Below are 12,591 nucleotides of genomic sequence, written 5' to 3'. Positions count from 1 at the left end.
CAGAAGATAAAAGAAGGCATGTAAGGAAACTTGACTTTTTTTTTTTTTTTAACTTTTAATTGTTTCCCAGAATTATTTTGTTGAAAACAGTAACTTCCAATGGTTTCAAAGGGGCAGGACTTCACCCATTTTCCTGCTTCACTTCTCGTTTATTGAATTTCTTAGAAAAATTGTTTCCAGAGAGTGAACAAAGTAATTCATAAACAGAAAAAACTAGCCTGAAACTCCATTAATAACCAACTTATTTTTATTAGAGCAAATACAGTTGTGAAAACTGTACATTGTACATTTTGGGTCAAGAATTATAAATAGAGAAACTCATAGATAAAGAGTTCATTCTTTGACAGCAAGAAACTTCAAATAGACAAAATGACATTATTAAGTACATTGGCAGGCTTCATTGTGCTGTCCAAAATGTAGTGTACAGTATAACAACCAATTATAAATAGCTTTTCATGTAAAATACAGCTGTGCACATTTTAGAAAAATACCAACAATTTGTCTGAGCTTTGTTTTAAAAAAGCTTATAAATTGTACATATTTATAAATGGCACTAACATGCTTACTTAAATTTATAAACATTTTCATAAGCTTTGTTACCCATTATTTCCAGAGCATAAAGTATTTTAAATAAACATTTAAGAGGAATTAAATACTTCAGTTACAAAATTACCTCTCCATGTAAGGAGACAGGGGGTGATTTCACTGTTGGATGGAACATTTTGTCCATTATGTCAAGGCTTACACAATAACTTTTAGAATTTTGTTCTTATTTAGAAATTACTTTCCTAAATTTAAAACACAATTTTAACTTTTTTTAAAAAATAAATATACATTTTTATTTTCATTTGCTCTCTTTCTGCTTTCTTCTTTATCCACACTGGTCAAAACACAGGATTCTCAACATACTTCTGTAAAAAACACCATGGTGTTACTGCCCTGCTCGGAGTTACTTCGCTGCACAATATTCAGTCCATACTTACGTTACTTTAATATGCTGCATCAAAAAATAGCTAATGTACTTTGCAAGAATGTTGCCCATTAAACCATGCAAACACTTAGAAAGTTTACAAACAGGTTCAAAAACTATATTGTATGAAAGATTTTCTAATAAAGATAAAATAAACCATAATACAAGCCCTTTGCTTTTTGTAGCTTTAAATTAAAATATTTACTTGCCAAATGACCACACCACATATTTTCAGTAAACAAGCATGCTTTTGATTAATATAGGGTACAGTAATTCCAGTATAATGGCACATAAAAAGAAACATGATCACATCATTTGAACAAAGGGCTGTGGAACTACTTAAGACAAACTTTCCAAATGAAAAATGTTGAGGCTTTTTTAATGCTGAGGTAAAATTATAAATGGACTTTAAAGACACTGAAGGCATCAAATTGATAAACAATCACTTAACGTTTCTAAACGCTTTACCTGAATGTATTCAACACAAAGCTAGTATTTTAAAATTACAATAATTTATTATGAGCATTAGCTAGCTTAACTGTCATTGGCATCAATGTGCACTCAGACAAAACTTTATTTTAACTGCTGGCAAAATACCTCAGTGTTGAAACATAATAATTCAAATCACCAATTACCACAGCACCAAATTAAAAAAAAAAAAAAAAGTCAACATGCAAAACCTGTATCTTGCCTTTCTTGGCTTATTCTGATATTTCAGATCCTGCTTAGAATACGCTGATATCAACTTAAGATTCTTATTCTTTTATTATGAAAAATTTTGCTTGCTATTGGCGCAAGCATTTGAACACTTTTAGGAAGATACTAACGTCTTTAAATTTTGCAGTCAGGGTATATTTCTTACTAAACCTTAGAGCAAAAGGGCTCTTCAGGTTTAGAAAAATTGATTTAAGATTTTTATCTCTGGATTAGAAAAAGAGATTTCATTTTTTGCTTCTGCTGCTTGGCAGAACTGGTAGCTTTCTCCAGGTTGGACTAGACACTATGTTATGGCTATACATCAAATTTCATAAACAACGAATGAACAGAATCATGCACAGGCAAATGAAATTCAATCTCCCAGAGCACTGCAGGAGATGTTAAAAGCAGCAGGTAATGGAATAAGACTGGTGACTGATGCTGCTAACTATTTCTTCTAACGAGATAGGAGTGAACGCTGGAATCACTTCCACAGCAACAGAATCCTCTGACCACATTCCTCTGGCAGTCGTTTTCCCATCTCCCCACTAAAAACATCAGACGGTAAAATAGTAAGGCAGCTGTTAGCTTCCATCAACAAAAAGTGCAGCTCCGTACATTTCCAGTTTAGTCACACTCTGCTGGAACAGATGGAGAAGCCAACTCACTTCACTGGCAGGGCTGCTTCAGCAGATTATTTTGTTTGTTTTCCAACATGGCTGCTTGCTTCAGCTTTCAGAGGACCCCAAAGCCACGAGCCATCAGCAGAGAAACTGATCTGGGGCCCTGGCTGAATTTTCCAAGTTTCATCTCTCTTGCGTCCCATCCTAATTCCAAGCCTCCTTCCCTGTGTCTGACAGGTGCCATTTAAAAGGCTGATGACACAACTGCAGAGAACTGTGGGCTAACACCACTAGTTGTCATGACTTCACTGAAGGGTCAAAACAGTTACATTATTAAATAACTATGTTGAATCACATTCAGGCATAGCTAAAATTGAAGTAGGGAACATTAAAAGTATGCAAAGAAATTAAATCTTTATCATTTGAGGTGGGGTGGATATGGTGATTTTATATGAAAACAAGACCTTTCTTACCTTTCCTAATTCCAATCAAGTTAGAAAATGGACAAAAAGAATGGCTAAACCAATATTCAACAGCATTACGAGGGCGATCATGACTGAGTTAGGGCCCTGAAAATAAAATGAAGATATCAGAATTAATGCAAACTTCCACAGTGTACAGCAACGAACATGTCCTGAGTCTGGAATTTTTACCGGTTTTGACTTTGCTCTGAAGGATTACCTAAATATTAAACATACAGACTCTGCTCCTGAAACATAGCCATTACCCTTGGTATTCAGGTGAACTAAATATTATCTGTGTGAAAATAAGCTAGATAAATACAGGTGAGTGTATATTATTACACTGTTCTTAATTACACTGAGATTAAACCATCTCACAAATATGACTGCATAAACAAATGAAAACAAACCCATCAACACAAAAACAATATCACCTTAAGATAAAGCAAAACAAAGAACTTGAACTACTTCAGGAAAGCTGGACCACTGCTCTTCATCCTTACAGCAGATTCCTTCCCTAATTCCAACCCATTTCAAAACAGACATGACAAAGCGTTTTACAAAAAAATACCCTTTTTCTGATAATCAAAGGAAATAAAAAGTTACTTACTGTTGCACTAACATACCTATAAATGCCTCTATTACAGATTTTAAAATAATTTTACTTGCAAAATTAAACTTTTTTTTTTATTTATTCTGACCCTTTATCTTACAGACCTATATACTGAAGAAACGAAAAGTCTAAATACTTTTTACTTTTTTAGCTAGACCTAAACTTGGTTAGGAAACTTAACCATTACACAATTTTAGTGTATCCTGTGAAGCCAGAGAACAAAGTTTTTAATTATTTTCAGCAATTTTGGATAGTTCTTTAAACATGGATGCTTTCTAAAAAGCAACTTGAAATAACGTCCTGAACAGCTGGATATTCTCAGTTCTTCTGTTCTCTAAATGTATTTGGTTTACTACAACATAATTTCACAGAGATTTGTATACACCTAGATTTTAAGACTGCACATTTACTGTAAGTAGAAACAGAAAAACTCTTCACTCAGACAATACTTCTGTAAGTCACAAAAAAGCCCACCAAAAAGTCTCTGCAGAAAACTGTCCTCTGGACCACTGGCTTGCATAAGAACTTACATATTTCATTATAAATGACATATAAAGTTTTTCATTTTCCACATGAGGCATGCCTTACAGAAGTTCATTATGCTTAATGAAAATGCTAACATTAGCTATGTAATTTCTGGAATGGTAAGGTGTAAGAACTTACTATTATTAATTTGCTGCAGCAGTGTCACTGGGAAGATATTCAATAGTACCTGTGTGATTATTATATCACATGCTCTCATCCTGAAACAGTCTCATTAAACACTTTCTGCCACAACACATCTTTACATAGTAGTTAAGATGGCAGGCGAGATGTGAAATGCCAAGTTCTTAAATAAGTCACAAAATATGTTATGTCAAGTACTCCTTAAATCTCTGGGGAGTCTAAACGCAATCGGCACCTCTATCCATAAAGGCCATAAAGTTCCCTTTGCACCTCTTCAGAGGTATCTGTTCACATGCTGAGGAACTAGATGTTCAAGTTCAAACTACGATTGAAACTATTAGGAGGCTAGTTAAAGGTTGCCATGGGGTAATGATATTGTCAGCAAGACTCACATTTTGCTTCATGGCAGAATGTCTAAAATATTCATTAGAAAATTGAAGACTAGGTTTAAGGTCACCTTAGTAAAAAAGATTTTGAATAACAAGTTCCCACTCACCAGTGGTATGTTTTAACCATTGGATCACAGAAGTGGAACCCTGTTCCTTCCTTCTTACTGAAATGACTCACAATGCGCCAAAGAATATGAGACACTTGGTGACAGACAAGAGGCATAAAAGGAAAGCATGGCTCCAGATATGGTGACATTTCTGATCACAGCACTGTAAGCAGCATCGCTGTATAGTGCATAACTCAAGGTTCATTTCCTCTTCCTCTTTCTGGCACAGTCACAACTGTGCTAGCTTGGGTGCTTCTACACTATTCTACTGTGAGGGAAATCAAAATTTCCATCAGGATTCCCACCAAATGCATTTGGCAATTGTGAGATTTATGCATGAAAGCTATACTGGAAGACTCTGAACAATACAACATGTTTTACGTGACATGACACAACATCTACTTTGAGAATCTCTCAGTTTTGCCGTCTTGGAATGTCAGTGTCAACACCCTTAGAATGAACCTTCCATTTAATGAATCTCATGACAGACAAGAATAGTACATACATGATTATGTTACATTACCTCTCTACAGGAACTGTGATTACACTAAGATTTGGATTCAACATCTTTCTCTTCGGTGCTGAGACACTGAAACAGGTTTCCCAGAGAAGGTGTGGATGTCCCATCGTTGGAAATGTTCAAAGTCAGGTTGGACGGGGCTTTGAGCAACCTGATCTAGTGAAAGATGTCCCTGCCCATGGCAGGGGGGTGGACTAGATGATCTTTAAATATCCCTTCAAACCCATTCTATGATTCTATAATTCTAACAGGGACTCCCTGTATTATCAAAATCAGATCAATAGTTCCCTTATAGTTTGGGATGCCACCCAGAGATTTTACAGTTATAGTGCACCAGGAGCTGCAAGGAACTGTGAAGGAGATCATTGCCTAACACCATTAAAACTCACTGGGATTTGGCCATCTAATGCTTTGTGTATTTGTAAATAAAATCCATGGAAATCAAGTTGATTTACTACTATTGAGGAAAAATTTGGACCTATGGGGACCTCACAGGAGCCAGGAACTATTCATTACCTGAAATATATCCTGAAACAGCATCCTGATAGCTGCAGGAGAGCTTTTGGCTGAATGGCAAGTTGAGACTGCAGTTCAAACGGCAACTCGGTATCATTAGCGCATGGTTTTACGGAATTAAGCTTCATGGAGGGGGAAGGGACTTCTCTATTCATGCAGTCAGGTTAGGTACAACAATGTCACCACAGTAACATGATTAGGCTAAAAAAAACTAGGGGCTATGGTGTGCATCAAGAAATCTCATCTACAAAGACAGAAGAAAGTGACGTCTTAAGAACTGGGTTGTTGGTTTTATATGAAGATCAAAGAAAAATGTGTTATCTGTTTATGATAATGAGTCTATGCCTTATACAAAGAAGTAAATCTCATCTCCTTTGGCCTGCTATGTGCATTTTGTTTTCTCTTCTGGTAATTACAACTTTCAGCTCAAAGAAGAATTTCCTAATATACTAAAAATGATCCAACAATATTTGTGGAGCTTATGGTTACTATGAATAAACTACTACCTGTATTTGTAGACACCTATGAAATGAGCATTTAATGCTTTAAGACAACTACCATAATTAAGACTTTAGTGTCCTGCAAGGGCTTAAAATAGCAAAAGACAAAATTAGTCTGAACAGTCCAAGAGTGACTAGAACAGGTGCACTAAAGAAGCTGTGGTAGAAAAACTCCAGTCCTGCTTAAAAACTGCCCTTTCAGCTTCTAGTAAGTCAGACACTTACACAGTTAAAAATATAACCGTATGATTATTTTTCATCTGGTAAGGAAGAAGGCTATTTTCCTAAAATGTAGTGCCAGGAAATACTAAGACTAGTCTTGTAATCCCACTGCATTAGGAATGCCTGTTAAATTTAGCATAAAGTTCTTGCTCAGAGGGTTTTTTTAGGATCAGGCAAATACTGATTTATTTTTCTAACATTATGGTAGTTATATCCTTTACTAACTGGATGTTAAGTGGACAAAGAGATCAGAGTAGAAGCACACTGGGCAACGTTCAGCAAAATGTCATGATTTTAACTACAGGTAAAAAGCAGGATAAACACTCTGTGTGCCTTAAAAATCTTCACCTACAAAATGAAAAAAATGACAATATAGTAGAGCGCTTGTGCCTGGGCTTGTACCTGACCTCGGGCAACACATGGATACATACCAGGCAAACAAAATGTGTATTTGTGAATGTACACCACAACGGTATTTTTTGCAACTCCGTCCTACTTTTTACCCAAATCCAAAACAATCTCAAATCAGCTCATATTCAAGGTGGAATAGCAGTGTGCAAGCTGATACTGGGGCTACAGGCTGCAAGAGCAGTTAGAACCAACAGTTAGTCCTCATTTGTGGCCAAGTGTCTGTGCACACTTCGCACTGTGGTAAAAATAAGGTAATTTCAAGGTGCCAAATTATCAGTGAAAAAAGGATGATTTACTTCTCATTCATTAGGGTAAATGCCTGCAAACAGCTGTTTTGGAGCAGCTGATGAACAGGGGCTGTCATTGTGCTTTATGCATGTTTTCACCTTGATAAAACTATGACTTTCTTATGAGCTCTGAAATGATTTTAAACTTTGATTTTTGAACATCAGGCAATAGTTACATGAGAAGTGTGGCATAAGAAGTATGCGCTGATATTTTTCAAGTATCATGCCAGAAATGGGGCCACCTTGAGAATCGTTACTGTTCCTATAACTAACTTATTACACAGGTGATAGTCAATGACATTCTTAAGAATATAATAGATTCACAGAAAATAAGAAACGTGAATTTGATTACTAAAACAGATGCTGCAGAATTTTCTGTAAATAAAGTTGTTTAAAGTGCAAATTAAATTTTACGTTTCATTCAGATGTGAGAAATGGCTTTGATTTAGACACATGGAAGGAAGAATTGCAAATCTTACATTCTGTATCTATGTTCTTAATGCATTATAAATGGAAACTTGAAAAAAGCACAGCACAATTTTATACAGCACTTTCAGATAATCTAGTGAAAGTGCTCAATAAATGTAATAGATTCATTTTTGCATTCTAAATCCATGTTTTCTTATTTCTCTTTTCATGAAAATGAGAGTTGTTTTCTCTTTATATTCCTTAAAAAATATATTTTTAAACTTTTATGGAGGATCTAAGGCAGTTTTACTTTCAAACCACAAAATCGTTTGTCAGGATGACTGTGAAGCAATTGCAGTTACTGACTAAAGCAAAATAATTCTCCAATGCAGCCCTAGAATTCGGAAGTCTCTCAACATTCAGAAGTGTTTGGGATGAAGAGAAGTACACTCAGTAACTATGCACTGCGTAACTCCAGCCCAGCTCAGTCTAGGAACACTGCAGAACAGACTACTGTTTTTCTGAAGTTGAAAGGTCATACTAACAATGAAAAAGAAAAGCCTCCGGGCAATGTTAACAGTCATTGTGTACTATCTCCCTCAGTCTGCTAGGCCAGTAGGCTTCTTCCTGCTTTAATTGTTTTAGGATTTTCACTCATTTCAGCATTTTAAAGAAATAAGCATGTAGGAAATTTATTCTATAAGGGCAAATTTATAGACACATTTGGAAGACATCTTTGAATAAAACACATATATCTACGTGTATCTTAAAATGTTGTTATATTAAAAATGAGATTCTAAACTCTACCCTCCTTCCTTATTGAAATGCTGATAATAAGAATAATGCAATTATGGTGATCCAATTGAAGCAGAGGGACAGTTCCCACATAACCTGTAATATCAGTAAACAAACAGTAGCTAATTTACTAACAAAGTGATAATAGCTTATCACTTTTCCACCTTTCCTGATAACAGGCTATAGGTTCATGGTCCTTACCCTGATTATTCTAGAAGGTCAATAAACTGCTGTTTAGGTGCCCTACTTGGTTTCTTACGGTGAAGATGCCCTCAGCTCCACTATTTGGTCTGGATGGAATGTAGGAAAAATAAGGACTATTTCTAGCCACTTAATTTCACCAGAGCTGAACAAAACATTTCAATTCAGGCTAAAATTCTGTGCATGCTCACTCAACATTCACAAGCCTGACAGCTTTGTGTTACCCTACATAGGAGTCGTATCTGTGAGGTTTGAAAGGTTAAAGGGCTAATAGCAGCTGTAATACAGATTTGCAGATTACAAAACCACTGTGAACATCTACTTTGATCTGCAGAGAACAGAATATAAGCTTCCTGCTGAACCAGAGGATATCATCTTGGCAGAATGCTCATTATTCAGTTATTCAATGATGGCTACAAAAACTCAACATTTGAAAACTGATGTTACATTCAGTTAACATCATTAAAAGCAAATTAAACTAAGACTTTTATCTAAATCTGTCCAGTTGTTGGATCTTCTTACACATTTGCTTGTTAGCTTGGGAAATTATTTTATGATGTGTATTTACAGAAAGTGATTTAACATGTCAGATTTTTTTTGCCTTGAATCTTTCATTGTAAGGTATGTTTTAATCATTCTTGCAGCACTTTGTGGGGCTTTCTGTTAAGTTTTTTCTCATTTTAAATCCCTGATTTATGGACACTGTATTTTATTCCAGAAGTGGTTGCACCAGTGCCAAAAACAGATAAAACAGACTCCCATGTACTCTTGCTTAATCTTTCCTGTTGATAAATCTAAGGATTATATTAACATCTCTGAACAGCAGCAGCAGACTAGATGCTTATGCTCAGCTGCATCTCTTGTTCCTGATCCACCAACCTTTTCCAGTTCCGATCCTGCATGGCCAGGCTCTATTAACTGTCTTTCAATATATAATCTGACATTTTGCTGTGCTGCACATGTATAACTACTTGCATCTTTCTTAGCAGGTGATTTGGATCGGCTTGTATTGGTGAACAACTGTCTTTGTTATTTATCACTTTCCTGGTCTCTGTGTCTTCTGTAAACTTCACGGGTAATACTTTCATGTCCTCTTCAATGTCATTAATAAAAATGTTAATAAAATAGAGCAGCGGAATTAATCCAAGAATGACCTCACCAGGGTAATACCAAATTACCGATGTTTTTCTAATTACTTTTTCAGAACTGTAAAGTAATTTTTAAAAAAATATTTAAATGTGACATTTAGTCTTAGCATTACTCTGGCTTTCTTGTCAGAATACATAATTGTATCACAGCAAATCAAGTGACCTTCTTGATTGAGGATATGATTCCTCTGTCACACCTGAAGATGTCAAACTTGTTTGACAAGATCTTTTACACTGCACATTGGTTGGAAATTCTTACAACTTTTTATTTTTAAATTCTTTATTAATGAAGTTATGTGTCAATTATTCAACTGCTTTGCCTGAGATCAGTGCTAGGCTGTCTGGAGCTCATTAAATGGATCATTATGTTTATCCCATCAATAATGACACACTGTTTTTTTTCTACTGGAGTACCGAAAATGATTCAAGAAACAATGCTTATAAAAAAGAAACATTATGACAATTATCTGGACCTCTTAATTTGCTAAAGCTTAACTTTAGGATCTAAACCTATTATTTTCCTGAATTTCTCTTGGCCTAGAAATAGTTTTGCCATCATCAGGGATTCTGAATTCAATAACCTGGCTTTTTCTCATAACTTGATATAGAAATGCTAGTAGTCATCTCTCCTTTACTGCATAACCATTGATAGTTCTATTATTTCTAAATAATAATGAGATTCAATTCATACTGATTTGAATGTATAGTTTTAAAACTCCTCCATTTCTTGATGAAAAAGAAAGTAAAATTTTTCACCACACTGTAAAACACAAGTATTGTTAGAGGTATGTATTTTAAAACAGTTTATATTTTGATGCAAATTGCCTGGTTTTAGAGCCTACAATCAACATAGAGAAGAAAATGAAAATGGGAGATTGTCTGGACTGGGTTAGACCACAGGCCAGCATCCTACCTCCAACAGTATTCAAGAGTAGACCTTTGGGGAAGAGCATGAGTGTAACTAGTACTGCCCAATTATCCACTAAAGTACAACAAACATTGTTTTGAGGATGGAGGGAGGGGCAGGGCGGGAAATAGATCTGTATATATGCATATCTGCAAGTATATGTCTACATACACACAAAATGCTCATATACATATATATTTTTATATATATATATATATATATACACACACTAATACGCACACTAACACATTTTTGTGTTTATGGATGCAATAAGGATTAATGTTTCAAAAGTCCATCAGTATCTGGCTATCAACTATCCCTTCCCAGTTTTCATAAAGGATAATATAAAGGACTGGAATATTTGTTTCTCCCTCCAGTCTGCTGTATTGGGTTTTAGCTAGCAGACTGTATCCAGATGAAGATTTGACAGAAGTGAGCTTTTTCTGTCTTTAGGTTGCATAGCTCAGCACTTGGAGGCAAAAGGGCAGGGATAATGAAAAGTTTTCTTGCTACTCACCGAGCTGTTTTCTACTTCTTTTTCCAATGTTGAATGTGACTCGTTATTAGCAGGGTTCTTTGGTGCAGCAAATTCTGGTTTCTTAATTTTTGTGTCAGGTTTGTTTTCTTTGGCATCTGGCTTACCCCCAGATCTAGCAGGACTTGGCTTCTGTGAGGGTGGTATCCGTGCAAGTGTCGACGGTGATGGGTTGACATACTCATCTTCTTCCCTGAGCTCCTGTGGAAGCACTGTTGGATTCATTTTTACATAATAGCCATGGTAGTGACCATGTAGCTCCCCATTTTCTGTGCTGATGGGATTGTGATGGGCTGAAAACTTTGGCTGGTTTTTCACAGCTACTTCCTCTTTCATTGGTGCTTTTGAATATAAAGGCTTGTTAATTGTGGGTGTTATATTCTCAGTGGCTAAAAGCTTTTTGTCTTGATTGAGTCTTGCCCCAGAAGCGGAGCTTTGCTTTTTCAGTTGTTTTGAAGGAGAAGGTTCAGAAGAAAGAGGAGGGCTATGCCTTGGACTTGCTTCTGGGGTTCGAGGGGGTGTAGTACCTTTTCGATAAAAGTGTGGTGACTCTTTTGGGGTAGCTGGGTTTTCCTGAACTTTTTCTTCAGATTTTTCTTTCACCTCCACTCCTTCTTGAAACTTTTGTTTGATATAATCAGGGCCTGGAAAATAGTGTAATAGAAATATTACGATTAAAACAAAAATAAGACTTCACAGTAAAACTGGCATTGGGATGTCAGACAGCACTGCCTTGCTAAAACACTGGCAGGGGTGGGTGTTACCAAAAATTCACTGACATCTGTAATGTTTTACTCTAAATTACTCCACAGTCGAAGTTACTGTACTTTTTGGTAATTGTTGGGACTACTTACTAATGTGGTTCAGTCACTTTGCAAAGGGTCACAGGATATAAATTGTCTCTGAGTGAAGTCTGAGGGACTGAAGACTGACACATATCTAGCATGCTTTCTTTTTCTGAGAGGCACTTTTTGAGGTATGTCTTGCTTAATTACCCTAATCTATCTAACTGCTACCCTCATGATCATGGGATCTGTTTGACATGAAAGTAATTAACCATCACAATGAAATGTCTCTTCTGTCTTTATAACCTACAGGAAATAGGGCTTGAAACATTTTTTTTCCCCTTTATGTGCATGTTAGTTTGTCTTATATACATACATATATATATGTGTGTGTGTGTGTGTGTGTGTGTGCGCGCCTTGAACTCTCAGACACTGGTTTTGCCTTCCTCATCTAATCACTTACCATATGAAGATGGAGGTTAACCACTCTAGTCATTAACATCATTCCTGCTTAGAAGTTAGGAAGACAAATTCTCTCACATTCACTAGAGAAATACTTAGAGAGCAGCCAGTATGAAGAATATTCTCCCCCCACTTCCTAGCTAAACACCCATGAGCACATTCACTACTAGGACTCACTTATCAAGGTGCATTTCTACGTGTTTACATAAAGACAAGCTGGCTGAGATGCTTTGCTCCAGGTTTTGGTTGTCTGATTTAATAGTTCAATGCTAAGACTTGAGTAAACAGTCCATTGAAGAAACAAAATTGCTGTGAATCTCTGTATTGTGGGTAGTGTTTGCTGTTTTTCTCCCTAGAGGCCATATTCCA

The 12,591-nt window shown here is 36.0% G+C and overlaps 1 protein-coding gene across 4 annotated transcripts in view; it reads right to left on the bottom strand.

Annotated features, from left to right (window-relative positions):
* Positions 1 to 225: 225 nt before the first annotated feature.
* The window catches only part of JPH1 (junctophilin 1), an 84,234-nt gene continuing 71,868 nt past the window's right edge, over positions 226 to 12,591 (bottom strand). Inside the window, exons 4-6 of one of the 4 annotated variants that reach the window (XM_056332845.1) lie at positions 10,958 to 11,619; positions 2,763 to 2,858; positions 226 to 2,656 (exon numbers count right to left, since the gene is read on the bottom strand). In XM_056332845.1, coding sequence (XP_056188820.1) covers positions 2,778 to 2,858; positions 10,958 to 11,619 — 743 coding nt within the window. In that variant the 3' untranslated portion in view covers positions 226 to 2,656; positions 2,763 to 2,777. Of the gene's footprint in view, positions 2,859 to 10,957; positions 11,620 to 12,591 lie in introns of all 4 variants that reach the window. The other 3 variants (XM_056332843.1, XM_056332844.1, XM_056332842.1) reach the window with 3 other exon arrangements.

Source organism: Falco biarmicus, chromosome 3 (assembly GCF_023638135.1).
Source record: "Falco biarmicus isolate bFalBia1 chromosome 3, bFalBia1.pri, whole genome shotgun sequence".
Taxonomy (NCBI): Eukaryota; Metazoa; Chordata; class Aves; order Falconiformes; family Falconidae; genus Falco; species Falco biarmicus.
Note: the sequence above shows the minus strand (reverse complement) of the source record. Positions and strands in the feature narration are given on the sequence as shown.